Raw genomic sequence first — 18728 nt, forward strand, 5'->3', positions numbered from 1 at the left:
AGGTTTGTCTTGAATCACTTATCAAGTTTTATGGTTTTTCTGAAAAGCTTAGAAACCATTAGTAAGCTGATATTATACTCTGAGTACACAGGAGAAATAGCACTAGACTTGATTGGTTTGGGGTACAGGCTGTGCCATTCAGCAACTGTGGGGCCGTGAGCAAGACACTAGATCTCTGAACTTCAGTTGCCTTGTCTGCAAAGGGGACATAATACCTACCTCACAGGGTAGGTCATTTGAGAAAATGTAAGTGAGAGCATTTTCTAAGCTACAAAATGCTGGAATAATGTGACGATGTTGTTATGGCCATTCAGTTTATGTAGAGATCGATGATAATTGGGACTATAACAATAGTGTTCAAGAGGGAGAAATCCAAATCACTCATACATTTAGAACCAGAAGGAATTTTTTTTATGACTGTCTATTCCAATCTGTTGGATTTATAGGTGAGAATTGCTAGGCCTCGGGAAAGTCAGACATGCATGCAATTATTTGGCTTCTTGGTGGCACTCAGGAATTGGGATGGGCCTGGGTACCTGGCTCTGGACTTGGGTCTTTCCACCACATCGCAGCACTTCTAATTTGTGCTGTCCACACATAACCACAGGGTCTTGGTTTTACCTTTCTGGCATCACATGGATGGTGGATGATGTTACTCAGGCTTCAGTTGCTTTGATTCCATTGCTGACGTTGTCAGTCAGTCGTGGCTAGAATAATCCCTGGAAATCTCGATGCTTCTTGAAGGCAGGCAGAACTGCTCATCACAGTTGGCCACATGTGTTGATTTCTATGTCGTGGGTTAGAGAAAGTAGTTTTTCAGCTTAGAAAAGATTGAGCTTAGAAAAAATTGCAGTGTCTGTTTCTACAGAATGCTTGGTGAACTATTAAGCATTCTGAAAACTGTCTCACTTCCCTTAATGATCCTTATTCACATGCTACATGTTTCTGCCATAGATGTCTTCATCTTAGATCACTATTAATAAAACTGCGGGTAGAACCTCTGGCCTCTTTTTATTAAGTTAGAGTTGGGCAAGCATCTTTAAATTCCTTCTTTCCTCCTCACACCCTCCATCCTTTCCCTCCTGTCTCCGAAGGTAAGTATTGCTAAACTGACTGCTCCACCCATACCTTTGAGCCATTTTCCCATGGCCTTTTCCTACCTGTGCCAACTTAGGGCTGAAACCTGTGCGCAGAGGACATGCTCAGGTAGACCCTGCCCCAGCACTCCTTCCCCTGATCCCATAGCTCCTATTCAGTAGTCATCTCTTCAGCACTCCTGCCTTCTTGTTCTCCTTCTCCAACTCCTTGTAACCTTGCTTCAGCTTTTATTACCCCATTGGCCTCCTGATAAACACTGGATTACTTTTTCTCCGAGTTCTAGTTCTTTATTCTTTCTGCATTGCTTGAGTAGCTCTCTTCTGTCTTGGATTTCATTCTGTAACTCCTTAGGTATCTCCACTGCTGTTTCTTCCTCCTCCAGGACCCTGGTCTTCTTCCCCAGGGCTCTGTGCTTAGCCTTTTTTGCCTCCCTTCCTAGATTTTAAACCCACTACAGCTGTAACCCTCACTCTGTGCACAAGACTCTTATCTTCAGCCTTGAACTTTAGTTCTATCCTTGCCTGCTTCTGGTCATGTCACCCCACAGGGTTGCAGGTAATTCAGATTCAGCCTATTTAGAAGGGAATAATCAGTTTTCTCCTGCACCCCACAGCCAGCTCTGAAAACCCAGTCATCTTCAGCCCTTGCCTTTGAACTCCCACTTACAGTCTTTTACCAGAGTCCTGTGGATTAACTCTTACATCAGTCCACTCCTTTTTATTTGTATTGCCACACCCCGACTCATTCTTTGACCTAGACAAACTGCAGTAACCACCGAAGTGACCTTGCTGCCTTCAGGCTCTTTTCTTTCTACTCATTCTAACCTACTGCTAGACTAGACTAATCATCCCAAAGCCCAGCCCAGCCCAGCCCTCATCCTCCTCTGGCTCAAAAGTCTGCCAAGGTCCCCAGCCCACGCTTAGTTTCAAGTTTGCCTCTCATGGCTGACAGTCCCTTATGCGTCAGATAAATGGTAGCACCGTTTCTGGGACAGTTCAGGCAGTGCCTTTACTTGAGCTGCTTTCCTCCCATGAGTAAAGGTGGCTTCCCCTTTGTTCCAGCCTGTTGATAATCTACCTGCATTTCAAGGTCTGGTCAAATGTTGTCCTTCTTGGAGCTGATCCTGTTTGCCTTACTAGGCAGATGTGACCTCTTTGTCCTCAGAACTCTCCCCGCACCCCAGCACATATTCTCTTTTTCTAGTATGGGCATATTTTTGGCCCATCTCCTTTGGCCAGCAACTCTCCCCATCATCCATGAATCCTCCAAAGCACTGGGCAGTGTTCCTGGCACACTGTTGGTGTTCAGTAAATAGTGAATGGAATAAAGAACGAGTGCTTCTGGCCTTCCTTTACCACCTCCTCGCTGGTGAATTGGAGATGGTCAGAAGAGCAATCAAGATCCGTCCTTGTTCTTCCCTGGGGCCGTCACACCAAATTGGATTCTCACTTCTCACCTTTGGGGTTATAAACTCCAAACCTGTCTTCACAATACTGGCATGTGCTTGCTTGGCTTGTTCTAAGACAGCTCTTTAGGATCGAATGTGGCCACACTAGTCCCAGCCTCTACCCCCATCACATTGTATGTAACCTGGCTAATTAGAAAGCTTATTTCACCTACTTCCCCATACCAGAGGCAGCTGAAAGGGAGTCTCTAAAAGTGGTGACTCCCACTCTATTCACTAAGTGGCTTAAAGATAAAAAATAAAGTATGGTGAAGGCGCACACACTTTGCAATCTCATTTTCTGTGCCTATTGCTGGACACGTAAAGACTTATCACTCCAGCAGTATATTTTATAGTGAAGGAGGGACATGTTAAGATCTTAACTGAGATAATTCTCCAGTCTACTCTTTGTAGCCTTGTTGTGATATGTGGGGTGAAAATGCAAGAAGAGGTGCATTTTGAAAAATATACTCCTAATTTTGAATAGTATGACCATTTTTAAGGCATTTTCACATCATCCCCTCCGTGACCTTGTAGAAGTAGGCATTAATTATCCCTGTCTGACAGTAGAGGTTTAGAAAGAATCCGGGGTTTCTCTAAGGTCATAGGTGATGAAGAGGTTTGGCTAGAACTGGAAACTCAGGTCTTGGGAATCTCAGTCAAGTGCTTCTCCCATTGTCCCTCATTTTGCCCCCTTCCTAAATTGCACCAGCGGTTAAAGAGCTTTAGAAAACGCTGTACCTCTTGGATGTTGAGAAATGTCTTTGAATCCTGGGCCTAGCTTTAGAAATCTAAAGGTTGACACTGGATGTCTTAAAAACCGAGCAGTTTGGATGGCAGGAGCGGGGGTTGTTCAGAGTTGAGCAGTTAGCTAGACTCTAGGTTTGTTTTATCTCTAGCCCTGGACAGGATGCAGTTGCTTGAATTACAACTGCCCTGGGGACTAAAGTAAACCTGGGGTGGAGGCCCACCTCTTTAGTGCAGATTGGAATCCCTCAGGAATGACATTGCCTTCTTCAGTGAGCATAGCTGCAGGGCTCCATGCTGGGGAAACACCAAATTAGTAATTAGTTGTCTGCCTGTAGTTAGGAAGGAAGAGTGGGGGATAAGCTAGGGTTATTTTCTAAGAACACATTTTGATCACCATTATTTTCTATGTAGAGGATTTTATTTTTGGTTGAGCTTAGTGGGAGAAGCAGCTAGGGAAGAGAGTTTAAATATTTTGAAGAACCCCAAAACGTGGAGGTTTTACAAATCAAAGTAGGATTTGAGGGTAATTTCTGTTCTCTTCTCTCATTGGTTCATAAACTCCAACAAGTAAGGGATCCTTGAGGTGTTTACCTGTGTCTCTTTCTCCCATAATGCCTTGCAAATCGGTGTTCCCATAAATCTTGCCTCAAATTACTATTATAGGGCTAGTGTTATCCCATAAAACCTCTGGCGTAACGTCTCGTAATGTCAGCAGAAATCTGCGGAAGAGAGCCTTCCGTGAGCATGAACTTATACCTCCTCTCGTGGTGGCTCTGCAGTGTCCAGAGTGACTGTGCTTTACTTTTACACGGTGGCCGCCCGGCAGTGGTTGGCGCCCGCGCAGTAGGGACGCCATGCGCGTCCAGGTGCGCGGTCCGCGTGGCCGCGTTATCTCCGCAGACGCTAAATAGTGGATGAGCCGCCCGGGCCGGGGACCTACGGGGCTCCTTACACTCCCGAGCGCCTCCTTTTCAAGTGATAGTAATCGGAGACTTTTCCGTTACGTGAGGCTCTCAACAAAAGATTGTAATTCCAGCAGCTTTGTTTGGGAAGGTACCACCGTGGCGGGCGCGGCGCGTCCTGGGCCCGGCCTGGAGGTCGGAGGCTCGGGGCGGAGGGGCGGCTGGTGGGTGGGGGCCCGCTGGCCAGCGGCCTCCCCCGCGCCCCTCCTCGTGGTACAGCCTGCGTTTCCTCTACAATGCTGTTATGCTAATCAGGTGACATCACCGCCCAGCTCACGGCGAGTGGCTCCTTATTAAATTACAAACCGGCGGCCGCCGCGGGCAGCCAGGAGGAGGTGTGTGCGCTGCTCCCGCGAGCTCCGGGCTCGGCGACCCGGCCAAGCTTAAGATTGGCTGTATTTTGAAAAAAATTTAAGAAGGACTCGCACCTCCCTCCTTCGATCCCTCCCGCCCCTCAGTAATTTATTTCGAGTTTCTAGCCAAGGGCCACAGAAGGAAGGAAAGCAACAAGGAATTAGGTGCTTAAGTGGTAGCTCCTGGCCGGCTAAGGTGGACTCTCCTACAGCCAGCTTCCTATCAGATCACCCTGCTGGACTTTCAGACCGGAATGGGGCTTGCCTAAGGTCCAGCCCTCTTCGCAGGGGCCGGGAGCCAAGCCGTGCGGAAGCTCCTGCGTGTTGGATGGGGGTAGCGGGGGCCGGAGCGGGATTTGCACCGTGCAGCAGGTCTGGGTGTTACGCGAGGCATAATGGAATTGCAGAGGACGTCTAGCATCTCCGGGCCGCTGTCGCCCGCTTACACGGGGCAGGTGCCTTACAACTACAACCAGCTGGAAGGGAGGTTCAAGCAGCTACAAGGTAAGTAAGACCCCCTTCTAAAGGCCAGGCCTGCTCTGGGGCCGTGCCTACAGGGGTTCGGAAGCTTTATTTGTGCCATATGGTACGTGACCCTAATCAAGGCGGGCGGCCGGCCGCTCGGCCTGGCCCCAAAGCCTGTGGTTGGCTGTGAGCACCCCATTCACTACTTAGAAGACTTTGTTACTCTACTCCAGAAAAGCCACCATTTGGAATCCCTCTGGCTCTCCAGTATTCTTATGAGTCTCTCAGAAGTCAGGTGTGCTCTACCCACTGCACACACATTTTCTGTCCTTTAGCTATTTCTGCATCTCAATAGCTTAGGTCTAATAGACCTATTAATATGCAAATAAGTGCTTCCAGGTCGGCTGTGTCTTCCAGCCCCCAGCCTCTTACCTCTGGGAAGCCTAAAGGTGTAAAGTGCACACTGCTCTACACCCAGTCCTTCAGAACAATAGCAGAGGGGAGGAGGGAGTGGTCTTTTTGTGTTAAGCCTTGAGTAAATTACAGTTTTGATTCTGAAGCTTAATTTTAACTCTTTTGATGCATTGTGTTGGGGGAGAGCCTTCTCATCAATTTAGTGGACTATGTAATTTAAAATGAAAACCAGTTATTGTCATTTCATTGCTATGGGTTGGATTAGTTGGATCAATTACAGGTTTCTTGGAGTCTATATTAGTCTCAAATAATTAAATGAATCCACTATTTTACCGCGCATATTTTTATGAAGAGCAGGGTCCCGTGCACAGCAGTGTGTGGGGTGATGGGCCTAAAGCCTGCAGCTGGGTTGGTTCCTGCAGCCCCCTTGGCTGCCTCTGCCCAGCCAGTAGGCCTGGCTGGCGGCGTCTCAGCTTAAATATGAAAAGGGATTCATAACTGAAAACAGAACTCCTTCCGATTGAAAGCCCCTGGAATCAAGTAATAGGCTGGGCATGGTTCTAGTGCTGTGAAAGAGTAGCCTTCTCAGACTGTATGTTTCTTATTTTAACTCTTCTTGGTGCCACAAATGTGGTTCCTGTGAGGAGGAGGAAGGAAGCAGCTCAGTACTAGAATGTTTTCATTGGGAAGAGGGGGGAGGATATTTTCCATTCATAGGTTTATTTGTCTTGTGAAAGTTGACATAATGACACTTTTCTGGAAAATAAGAGATGGAACAGGTTGTGATTTTAAATATTTGTTAGGCTGTGCTGCATTCCTTGGGCAGTTAGCTAAGAGGAAACTCCATTCCCTTAAGGGAATGGTTATGTCTCTGGTTCCTTGAGTTCTTAGGAGGTGGAATATGCTTTTTTGGAAAACGCGACGGCCCATGGCTGATGGGGTAACTTGCAAGTGGTAAATAGAAGAATGGGAGTGTGTTCCTTATCTTCTGGGTCTGTGTTAGAAGATCTACAGTTTCAGGTACTGAGAATTCAGAATGCACCTCTTCTTCAGATTTTGTTAAGACACAACAAAATCTCTGGATTTTGTTGTGTCTTAACGCCAAAGAGAAAGCACCCAGGGGAAACCATCCATCAGAAATCCTATCACTGTAGTCACTGAAGAAATGAAAGACCTGGGTGAAAATGTAAGATGCGTGGGGAGGAGTGTACCCTTAGGCCTATCCATAACAAAAGGCTGTTATTCTGAAAGGTTTGAAGACGATTGTAAAACTGCTCTCTGAAAAGGGTGGAGCTTACACACAGGAAATGTCTTAAACTGTCTTTTCTGGTTGAAGTGAAATTTAAATTAAAAAGAAAAAAAAACACTATGTGCTCCTGATATTTTACCTCATAATGTTTCTTAAGGGAATCCCTTCAAAAGGGGTGGGCTTCACTTATTTGTATGGTAGCTTTTTTTTTTTGGTGTGTGTGACCTTTGTCTCCTGATTTGGTTCCAGATAAACTCTTATTTCTAAATATTGTGGTTTAGGAGTTGCAAAAGTTTAGTGTTGGTATTTCTATACCAGAAAACCACCCATGTTGAGGAACTGAGAAAGAATAGATTAACTTTCAGGTATGGTGGATCCCAGGAGAATTACAAACATTTAGGATCATTCTCCCTAACAAATGGAACTGATTACATTTTAAGCAGTTTTCAGATAATTTTTGATAAAACCTGTTCTAATCCTCATCCCTCGCCTTTCTGGTATTTTGTTTAGTATTTGTAGTTCTACAAATTAACATTTTTGATAACATACAGAGTCTGATTTAATTTTGTACATGCCTGCAAAGCAGCCTTTTTTCTAGATATCCTATGTAGCAGTTGTAACCCAAAATTGTCAAATAGCTTCTCTGAATCTATTAATTTTTTAAAATGCTTCTTATATGAACTTATTTAGCATCTGTTTTTGAGAGTACTATGATTTTGTGGCAGATACTTTTGCATTTTTGTTGGTTTCAAATTTTCACACTGGATCCTGAAAATTTCAGTAGGGACTATGGGATTTGTTGTTACTAGCTAAGGGAACTATGACAGTAAAATGAGCCTGGTCTATTTAGATAAAGTAGTTTTTACAGATTTATGGGTAAGTAAATAAGTGTGATTAAAAACAAAATCTCGGTGATTTAAGGGACTGAGATGCGGAGGTGAAGTCTGTTATACCAATGCTCCTGGCATAAGAAAAGAGGCAGGACCTTTTCTACTTCTGGTGGCCTCAGACATTTAACCACCAACAAACACCCAACACCCAGCTCACACCTTACAGACACACCCAATGCACTTGCTTGTGCTCTCTCTCACAAAAAAGTTCACCTGCATAATTAAGTTACCACCTTCTTCAGTCTGTTCATTTATCTTATAAGGTTGGGTTAGTTTGGTTTTCGTTTTTAAAATGAGAGAAATAAACAACAAAACTCAACCTCACGTGTTTAGAAAAATATGTTTGTAGTAGCAGAGAGGTTCATAATACCTTTTTTTCAGTTTCATAGCAGACGGTTTAAGTCCTTACAGGAAAATACTCCTGTTACTCTTCTACTCAGAAACTATTACTTGTGCCTGTTGTGTAAATTAAATTATAAATTCCTGAGCTTGACATTCAGGACCCTCCCCCAAGTAGTCCCACCCTGTATACTTCCTGTTTCAGCTCCTACATTCCGATCAAATCTTCCAGGTAGGCGGCCTGCAGCTCGTCTTAAAACTCAGCCCTGTGCTTTGCCTTCATGTCTACCTTCTGCCTCAAATGACCCACCTTCCATTTTTCATATAGGAATCCTTCCTACAAGTTTTTATGTTCACATTCCAGTTACTCCATGAAGCCTCTCCTTGTCTCCTCCATTGGGGTTCGTAGGGTAAAAGATCTCATTTAGCGCTTACTGTGTACCAAATTTATTAGTGTAGGGACTTTATATATGGTATCTTTTCTAGTTTTCATAACACCTATGAAGTTTTAAAGGTAAGAAGATAGAATCAAGTAACTTGTCCAGGGTTACAAGCATTGATGGGCTCAGGCTGCAGATAGTTATGCAACCTTTTTTCTTCCCAGACTTCTATGTATTAATATTTCATTTCTGCAAAAAAAAAAAAAAAAAAAAAGGCAACACTGTGAAATGCCCACCCTGATTCCATCTCCTGCCTACCTGCCCCCTCCAGAGCGCCGAATCTATTGGCTCTGACAGTGGAGTTAACGAAGACAAGACCTAATTGACAAGCATCAAAATGAATTATTTCTGCCTTCATTGCAGCCTGACTCTGACATCCAGCACCTGGTATTTCTGGAGAAGGTGCTTGCTTTTAGCTTTTCTGGTTCAATGAATTTATGCCACTGTCCAGAAAGGATTACGAAATAGTCTTTTCTTCATTGGGACATAGAAGGCGACTAAAGAGTTTGAGGCCATGGGAATACGTTTATATTAGCGCTCTCAAGTTTATTGTCATCTACAGTTGTCTTGTTGAATTTATTTATTTTTGTTTTAATTTCTTACCTTAGGGACATAATATTACTGGTTTTATACATACCTATCATGAAGAAAATTTATTTTTAAGTTTTAAGAAATTTCCAGTTAAAGTACCTAGATGTTTGTCTTGCTTAATTTCTAAAACCTGGGTTACACCTGTTTGAGAAGAAATGTTAAGTTCTTAAGTATAAAGTAATAGCCTTCAAGTAGTTTCAATTATGACAGTGAAAAGAGTTGGTGCAAATGATATTTCTATTTTTGTTTGTAGGGAACAAGATTTATAAGAACTTTTTTGGGTTTAATGAAAGCATAAAAGGTTGGAGTTTTGGTCTGGATACCTAGCAATACTATGGTACTATAGTTTTTCTGAGCCTAGATAACCTTGTGGAATAATGATAATTCACCAATTAAAAAAAACACACACATAAAAAACCTGTTAGCAGTTTACTAGCATTTAGGCTCAAAATTTAGAAAAGTCTAACAGATTTGTAAATTAGAATCCTTTTTGAATGATGTAATAAGTATTATTAACGTGTATAGCACTTAACTTTAATAGGTATCTCGCTTAATTAAATTAAATTATTTAAAGTATCCAGTATGGGATCTAATACTTAGTAGGTTCTAAATAAATGGGCATTTCCTTAGCACTAATAACAATTCTGTGTGTAGATATTCTCTTAAACTTTTTATAGACAAAGAAATAGATCATTGGATTATGACCAGCAATGGAGGACACTACCTCCCTAGAATCCACGTTTCCTGATTCCTAATTCGATGCTCTATCTATAGGACCAGAGTACTGGTTAAGTATGAGCCACAACACCAGTTACCCAGTACCTTGAGTTCATCCTGGTGGTGCAGAAAACTAATGAGCTCAGAACTGCTCAGAATTCTGGACATGTGATGCTGTCATTTTTTTTTTTTTGGTGGGCTAGGAACACAGTCAAGAGAACACCTGATTCCTTTAGCTTAAATCCAGCAGTTGACTGGGATGACTGTTAAAGGGACTGTTGGAGGCCAGCTAGGAGGAAGAGGAGGGTGGCCGATCACTTCCTCTGAGGAAAAGATGCCAGTTTTCAGAGGATTGTGAAATAACGAGACTCTGGATGTCCTGACTGCTGAGGAAGTTTTCTGGATGATGTATTCCCATGCCTTGGGTCTGAGAAGGGGTCTGTTCACAGCCCCATTGCCTCTCCCTGTTTTAATCTCATTCCATGGTTTTCTGAAGCCCCCCATGCAGCTGTCCAGCCTCCCTACAGCCAGGCCCTGGTGAGAGCTCTCCCGCTGCCAGAACTTTGGGGCTTTGGCTTTCGCCAGCCTTCGTAGCTCTAGCTGCTCCTTCCTCAACAGTACTCCTCATTCGCTAAATCTACCCTGCCTTTTCTCATCCTTGAGACACTGTTCTCCTGGTTTCTTCCACTGGGAATTATTTCTTCTGTCAGGGTCATTCTTTTGAGGTTTAATTCAGATGATACTTCATTCTAAGTATTCCCAGAGGGAGAGGGGAGGTCACAATCCCTGGTTGGATTCCCTTCTTTTAAGATTTAAGCACTTGGTCATTATGTGATTTTCACAAACTTTGGTGCTAGTTTGAGTATTTGCCTCTGTTTTCTCTGCATTTCGCAAAGTCTGAGAACATAAAGACAAAAGTCTGACATAACTTGCATTGCACATAGCAGTCACTAAGTGTTCGTTAAAAGCTAAATAAATGAAGTTAATATTATGGACTGCTTTATTGCAGTAGTTCTCCAGATGTGGTCCCTAGATCAGCAGCATCAGCATGTCCTGGGAACTTGCTAGAAATACAAATTCTCAGGCCCCACTTCTGACCTACTGAATCAGAAATTCTCTGGGGATGGGGCCCAGTAATAGGTGTTTTTAACTAGTTGGTGTGATGAATCACTCCCTAATTGGATCATTTGTACAGTCTTTGCAATTGGGGATGGGGCAGTAAGAGGGAAACAGACTGCATGAATTTCATGAATTGCTCTCAAATAGGAGCAGATTTCTTACTGAGAATGACGAGTACTGAAAAAGTGTTTTAAACAAAATTGTAAAAGTGGAAAATGCAACTAGTCAAGAATGGGCTCCATCTTGCTAAATCAGAGAAGCCCTTTAACATCTGTATACTTTAGCCACCTCATCTGCCAGATGGGGTCATTTATCTGTCTCAGTTCCCCCGCCGAGTTAGTGTGGAGAGCAGTTTAGAAGGAGATGTAAGTTTAGAAAAATAAAGAGTAGTATGTACAGTTCAATAAAGCATCTGATTTAGTTCCATTTAGATTCTTAAGGACTCTACTGGATATAACCTTAAAAGTCCCAGCAATTTGTGCCTCTGGAAGGGAGGCAGATGGCACCTGGCCGTGGCTCTGTCCTTCCTGGATATCAGAAGCTCTAGGCTGCTTTCTTTATCTGAGTATCTGTTTGGTTTCTCTTCAGGGTTGTGTTGAACGGCAAATGTCATAATCTAGAGTATGTTTCCTTGAAAACGTCCATGTTTATTGAAACTATAAAATATGGTTATTCTTTACATAATACTATGTATTTTTTCTTTTAAAGAAACCTACATATAGATGAAGTCTAAGACTTCAGTATTATACAGTAGTTAAAATATAGACTTCAGGGTTTGTTTCTTTTTCTTCCGGAAAATGACATGAATAAGTGATAGAGCTTCAAATTTTTCAATTAACAGCCATACATCTGTTCATACTGAAATTACACTTGTGCACATTATCAAAATAAGCCTGGTAAATCTCAGACATTTTTAGATCTTGGTGCCTTTTTCTCCTCTTGACCTGATAAGTTATCAACTCTTAGGCCCCAGCTATGGAAAACTAATGATGGGAAGTAAATGATAGGGACATTGTAAACATTTTTTTTTAACTTCACTCTTCTTTGCTGGCTTGACTAATTATACATTTGGCAGTTAAATCATTTTGTGGGTGCAAAGGGCTCGCTATTTAAAAGCTCGCTATTTAAAAGAGCTGAGGGACCCAGGTGGGGGAATTAAAGCAGATTCAGGGTGGCCAGAGTTGAGAGTGTGGAACAAAGTAAGCAAGGGGAACAAAGTAAGCAAGGGCCAGTGGGAGGATAATTGAATAAAGGTGGAGGATGCATAGTCCTCCAAATCGGGTTAAGGAATTTGGAAGTAAGTCAGGCAGTGGGAAGCTCCTGAAGGATTTTAAATAGGAAAGTGCCTAGTTCTGACTTTTTTTTTCATTTTAAAATGAACAGCTGGTCTGATTTCTGAGTATGATGATTGCTTTTGGAGGGTAATGGTCAAGAGAGGAGGCAGGAGATCTTTTTACAAGACCCCTAAATGGTTCATATGCACATTCAAGTTTAAAGAAGTGCTGCCTTGGAAATAATCTCTACCTGTCTCTTCTACCCCTGTGAGCAGAGAAGGAAATAGTCCTAGAAACATTAAGACCTTTCTGAGGTTTTATATCGTCTGCATTAAAGGCAGGATTTTCGTGGGATATTATTTTTCTTGTAGGTAAACTGGATCATTTTAACTATTTACAAAAATAATCTTGTATCCAAATGTATAGTAGTTAATTAAGGAAAGTTTAGTATTGCCCTTGGAGATGACCAGGCTTAAACTCATCATGGTTGGCTAATTCCTCACTTTGTAAGTCTTTGTAGAATTTGGCTAGAGTTTTTCTACTTGCTAATCCTAGGAATTGTGAGGTTAAAAAAACACAGTTTCTTTTCATTTACTCATTTGGTATTAATGGAGAATTACAAAAATACTCTGGACCAGCTTTCTCTAAATTGTTCCAAAATTTTACCACAGCGTCCTAGGAAGTAGAGGCTTATTAAGTCTTTACCTGCTTTACAACTTCAGCCTTTTATATACTTTAAGTCTGTTTTTTTAAGTCTGTTTCATTTTAGTAAAATGACGCTATATTAAACGAATGTTACTGTCCTTGCAGTTAAGACATAAGCCCAGTTTCATGTATATCAGATTTACCTAGCAGTGCCTTTAGGTTTTGGTGGTAAAGGTGGATTTGAAATACATTAAATATCTGTTATTTAAGAAGTGTTCATTTTCTGTGAGTCTGCAGTTGAAGCTTTAAAATTACTGGATATTGATTGGGGGAGGGGAGCACCTGCTTAAGCTTGTTGGCTAGAAGTTTTCTTGTCACTCAGAGGAAGAAGTAAGGGGGCAGATTGAAATAAGTGACTTCTGTTCTTGACTGGTACCACTCCAGAACCTTCCTGACAGAAGAGGCACAGGCAATGAAAGTAGTAATCAGAAGGTGACTCAGATGATCTTTCAGAAGTAAGGTTAAAGGTCGTTAACGGATAGCGTTAAATCTCTATTGTTCCAAAATTCTTTTTCTATATTTACTGTTTAACAGCCATACTATGATAACTTCAAAAGAAATAAAAGTGAAGTAGTTATATAAGATCCTACAACCCAGCAAATTTTAACTTTCTGGTAGTTCATATACAACTTAACACTTTTACTCATTTTATAGATTCAGTTTTGTCTCAGTGTCTTGTTTATAGTGTTTACTTATTTTATATTATAAAATTTTCATATGTGGTTATTCCTGTGCCTCTTGCCAAATATTGCCAATTTGCTTTCTAAATCAGAGCAATTTTTTTACTAATCTGAGCCTCTTTCCTCATCTGTGAGATGAGGGTAATACAATTCTGTGTGATAAGATTGTCCTAAGAATAAGTGAAACTCTGCATAGGAGAGTATCTGGTACACAGTATCTGGTACATAGTGGACCCTCAGTAATCAATGATAACCATTATTATTACAGGTCCTGGTTAAATGGCAAAACAAGGCCCAGTAGGGGCCAGTCTTTTGAACTTGAACTGACAGTTTCAGCCTCCACCCCACCTCTGAAACCTGTTCTGGGTGCGGTTTCCTTTAGCATGTTAGAAGAGTGTTTAGTTTGCCTGAAAATGCACCCAGCTGAAACACCCCCTTTTTGTTCCCCATTAGAAAGAACATGGGGTTGATGGTAGTCACTTGAGTCTGGTGTCTTTGAATGTAGGTCGAAGGTCACAATGGTGGTGCCTCTCTTAAATTCTGGGTCTGGAGCAGTTACTGCTGAAGCCAGAGCATCCAGCACTTTGTCCAAGAGAAATACTGTAGCCTACTAATACTAACCACCCTCCATAGATTGTTGAATGCTTCTACTGTGTTTGCTTTTGAAAGACCTTTCTTAGCCTGTCTCTCTCTGTCTCTCCCTATCTTGTTTTCAAGAGGCACCAGGACCTTTAAGTAGCAAATCCAGCAATCACAGTGGAAATGGAGACACAGGCTGGTCTATAATTTGGTTTCACAAAGACTTTGTGAAAGATCTGGCCTTAAAGTCCATTTCTAATGCTGAAATGATGTAAGTGGAAAATTAATTTGAGGATCACTGAGGCACACTTTATTCACAAAGAATGTGACCAAACATAAAGTCTGGAGGCTCTGTTCTTCTTTGGTGGCAAGGAAATTACATAGGCTGTATCATTATTTGGGTGAGTTTTTATCCCCCACCCCGCAGTCAGAGTGCAGTAGTGATGGAATTTTGGAGTGAGAGCTATCTGAGCACTGACTAGTTGGAGGAGTGTGTGTGTTTTGCCTGAATTCCTTCTACAAAACCATAGCCCTTATTTTGGTGGCACTGACATGCACATGGTGGTTATCTCTTGGAATGTGGTCTTAGCAGTTTGAATAATTTTTTTTTTTTTTAAAGAGAGACTTTGAAAGTCTATTTTAAAGTGTAAAGTATACCAGGTCTTTGAAAGTCAGCCTTGTCTGTTTGAACAGTTAACTGCCAGAAAGTCTCTGTAGATTGCTAGCTTGAATGTACGGTGGTTGAGAGGTGAGTATAGTCTGGTGTAGAGTGGGTTTCTGGTGCTCGAAAACAGTGCCCTGATTTCTATTGAGGAAGACGTTTATTGCCACAGAGGTTTAAGCAGCTTGCGGTAAAAAATTCAGCCTTTCAGTGGTAGAGGGAGATTATGCATTATCGTCGAACAACTGTCAAACAGATGAAATCCTGGCTGCACAGTCTGTGGTGACGTGTGGGCGGGGTGGCCAGGGGAGCTGGGGAGGAAAGTGCTCTGAACCCTGCGGTGGTGGTGTGCTGAGGGCTGCCGAGGGCTGCCGAGGGCTGCCGGAGGCCGGGTTCAGTGTTAGGACATTTTTTCTCTCATTTCAGAAACACAAGGGCGGTGGAAAGCACGTGGGCTGCGGATTCACATATGCCCCAGCATTCAAATAAATCGTAGCTCTCCCAGAGACTTCTCACTGAGCCCCTTTTTTTCATCTGTTAAAAACCAGGATGAATAAATAGTCCTTGGGTTAGTTGTGCAGTTTAAGTTAATATGTTGTTTTAATAGGGTGACCAGCTAATCCTGGTTTGCCAGAGACTTTCCTAGTTTTAGCACTGGACGTTCCACGTCTGGGGAATTTCCCTGAGTCCCAGACAAGCTGAGAGATGGGTCACCCCAATTATATATGAAAGTACCTGTTACTGTGTATGGAGGACAGTGTGTAGGTGTGTGTGTTCATCCTTGTATTCCTTCAGAGTACTTGGCACATAAATAAATGTTTCATAAATAAAGGAATGAATGAATGAGTAAAATAATAAAGGCAGCAAGACATATACAGTTGTTTCAAAGTAAGTTAGTTGATCTTCCCTGCTGCCTCTTCTCTCCTGAGAAAAGAGGTGACCTCATCAGCCACATAATAAATAATGTGTTGAATGAAAGAATGAATCACAGGATAATGATTTTGGCTTTGAGATGTGGCTAAACTGTAACTTTAGGAAGGGCTTATCTCGGGTCTGTCTTTTTTATCTTATAAAGTGAAATTTTGGTAGGACCTTAGAGACCTCCCCCATATAGTCCCTGTACTCTTCAGGGCACTGGGGGATTTGCTTAATTTTAGTGGGGAGGAGCAGAGAGGGACACTCGCAGGACTAAAGTCCTTGGAGAGAAACAGTTCCTTAGAAATTAATTAGGCATCAGATGTCTCTTCTGTTTTTCCTTTTTCCTTCGAGTGAGATAGGGCAACTGAGATTCCATTCGCTAGGTGTGGTAGCCATTCAGAGTTTTACATTGTGAGACTGTACATTGAATGTTACTTTTCTAACTGCCAATATGCCTTTGCTCACAGTGATATAGCATGAGTAATGCTTTTCTAGAAGCCAGGCAGTTAATAATACTCTGAGCAAATAGAGGCAGGGCCTCAGAAATTTAGATACCAGATTAATGTGCAAGCTTGGCCTTTTAAACTGAAGATATCCATGAGAAAAGTAATTTTGGTCCAAGATCTACTTCCCAGCCTTCAGTGCCTCCCAATTCTGTACCACCACCTTAAAAAAAACTTTGGTTTTCCTCTGCAAGTATATATGATTTCAGTTTTGAGATGGGAGGTTATTTTTTTTGCTTGAAACAGAAGGAAGCAATTTTTAAAAGTCATACTCATTCAGCAGTGGGCTTGACTATAGTTAAGCTTGATTAGGAGTTCTTGGCCATAGAACCACATACTGCAGTCTTTATCAGGGTAGTACATTCAGATGGCTTTTTAGGGAGAGAGAAAGGGATAGAGTTGAGGGAGGGGCACTAGCGCAGTGACCTGCTTGGCTGGGCCCTGGAGCTGGCTGTCTTGGGAGCAAATGCCACCAGTGGGCTGGGAGTCAGATGGGAGGGCGGGCCCAGATCCTCAGTTTAGCCATTGTCATCCAGTGATTCTGAAATGACCTTCCTTACCTCATTTTCCTATGAGCTCATAGTTGTCTGCAAACATAAATTATGTCTTGGATCCTTGCTCTCTCTTTGTTTGATAAGAAGCAGCTCTTTTGCTCAGTGTTTTTTGGAAGAGGAAAGTGAGGCACAGGTCACTAACTGATCCAGCAGTTGATTTGGGGTCTTCCTCTTTGTTCCCCCTCCCCTCCCTAGTGGGAATTCACAATGTAATTTATTCGCTAAGGTTCCAACTTACATTGAAAACCAACAAACAAAACTCGTGTTGGAGTCGGAGACCCGATGGAATAGTTATTGGCATTACTCAACCTCCGTTGAGTATTCTGCGTTAAGGACAGCCTGTGTCTTCAGCTCTTTTTCCAGGCACTGGGGTACAGTGTCTATCCTTGTCCTTAAGCTCACAAGAGAGGAACACATATACAATTTTTGTAATAAAATTCTGCAAAATGGAGAACACCTCTCCTCCCTACTCTTCAGGGGTTACTGTGAGAATCAGTTATAACAGTGTGTGTAAATTCCCTATGAGAAACACAAATCCGTAATAAATCTAAGAAATTTTTGTTGGGGGAAACAAATGGTGAGGCTGTCTTTGTTCTTAGGTCCCCTGGACTAATTTGGTGTCCACTGATGAAGGAAACAGAGACCTTTTCAATAACAATGGCCAACATTTATTGAAAGCTTATGTACCTGACTCTGTGCCATTTATTCTGTGCATTACCTCATTGCACACTCATAAGAATGCTAGAGATAGGCACAGACATTATCTCTATTTACAGATGAGGAAACCAAGGCTTGGAAAGATGAAGTGCCTTGCTCAATGTCACACAGCTAGTAAGTGGTAGGCCTGGCAGTCACACCCAGCTACCTGTGTGTTCACAGAGCCCTACCCGACACTGCCTCATCAGAGATAGTTATCTTCCCGGGAGGGGTTAGGTGTGGCTGGGTGTGGAGGGAGCTCTTGGACCAGGTCCTAACAGAGGCCTACGCAGGTTTTTGAGTCTGCTTTGAAGTAGCTTCCTCAGCCCTAGCTTCTCAGAAAGCATCCTCCCCTCTGGGCTTAGGATTTATGATGTGGTTTCCTTCCTTCTGCCTCAGAAGGTCAGCTCTTCTCCTCCAGGGTCAGAAAGCCCATTGGTTGTTGATAATCTGCTGTGATAGAGTCATTTGTGCTCTCCCTGTGTTCAGGATGGGCCATGCTTGTGTCACAAATGTGGGGGTGCCATGAGGGCCTGCTCAGTGCAGTCTGGTTTGGAATCAGAGGTCACGCCCTTTTTACCACATTGCTCAGGAGTCCGCTGACTCCTGTGATGTAAACGGTCAACCACTAGCTTTTCTCCTGCACCAAATGTGACTTAAAAATTTTTTGTGGGCATCCTGGCACGAGGCCCGTTTGAACCAGGTGCCTTCATGTACATATTATTTACCCTTTCAGTAGCCCTGTGAGGTAGGTGGTGTCATACTTGTTTTGTGGATGGAGGAACATGTGAGGATCGGAAAGGTGAAATGAGGTGGCTTAGTCAGCAAGTGACAGAACGGGTGACTCTGTGAAATTCTGCAGAAAGAGGGGGCCGTTTTCAACATCTCCTTGAACTTAAAGTATATGCTTTTCTGTATAGGTGGAGACAGATACCAAGGCCTAGTGTACAGGTCTATCAGCACATGGGTAAACTGTATTGATTTTAATTTCATTTTAAATTTTGTTGAGGTGTGTATTTAATCATTCTTATTAGGGATTCAGCTAAATTCACAAGTGTTTTAAAAGTGTCACGCTTAACCTAGAAGCAAAATCGAATTACACACCTTAAAAATGGAAGGCTCACTTATCAGTTTTCTCAGATATCACTTTCTGATAAAATTATTGCTATCGTGAGTAAATCATTCCATTAAAAACAATACAGGTCTGTTAATTTCCTTATCATTGGTATTGCAAGGGGCAAAACATTGCTGGGATTGGTAATGTGTCTGCATATCTTGAAGGACAGAGCTAACATTCACCCACATGTGGGTAGTGTTTGGTAAATGC

General features: G+C 42.4%; 1 protein-coding gene across 4 annotated transcripts in view; it reads left to right on the forward strand.

Moving 5' to 3' along the window:
* SPTBN1 (spectrin beta, non-erythrocytic 1) overlaps positions 1–18728 on the forward strand; it is a 180130-nt gene that overhangs the window by 73301 nt on the left and 88101 nt on the right. The window contains exon 1 of one of the 4 annotated variants that reach the window (XM_036224204.1): positions 4571–5111. The exons of 2 other annotated variants lie outside the window; for them this stretch is intronic. In XM_036224204.1, the coding sequence (XP_036080097.1) occupies positions 5003–5111 (109 nt within the window). In that variant the 5' untranslated portion in view covers positions 4571–5002. Of the gene's footprint in view, positions 1–4570; positions 5112–18728 lie in introns of those variants that run through there. One more of the 4 variants, XM_036224205.1, reaches the window with a different exon arrangement.

The sequence above is a fragment of the Rousettus aegyptiacus genome, unplaced genomic scaffold, assembly GCF_014176215.1.
Source record: "Rousettus aegyptiacus isolate mRouAeg1 unplaced genomic scaffold, mRouAeg1.p scaffold_m13_p_7, whole genome shotgun sequence".
Taxonomy (NCBI): domain Eukaryota; kingdom Metazoa; phylum Chordata; class Mammalia; order Chiroptera; family Pteropodidae; genus Rousettus; species Rousettus aegyptiacus.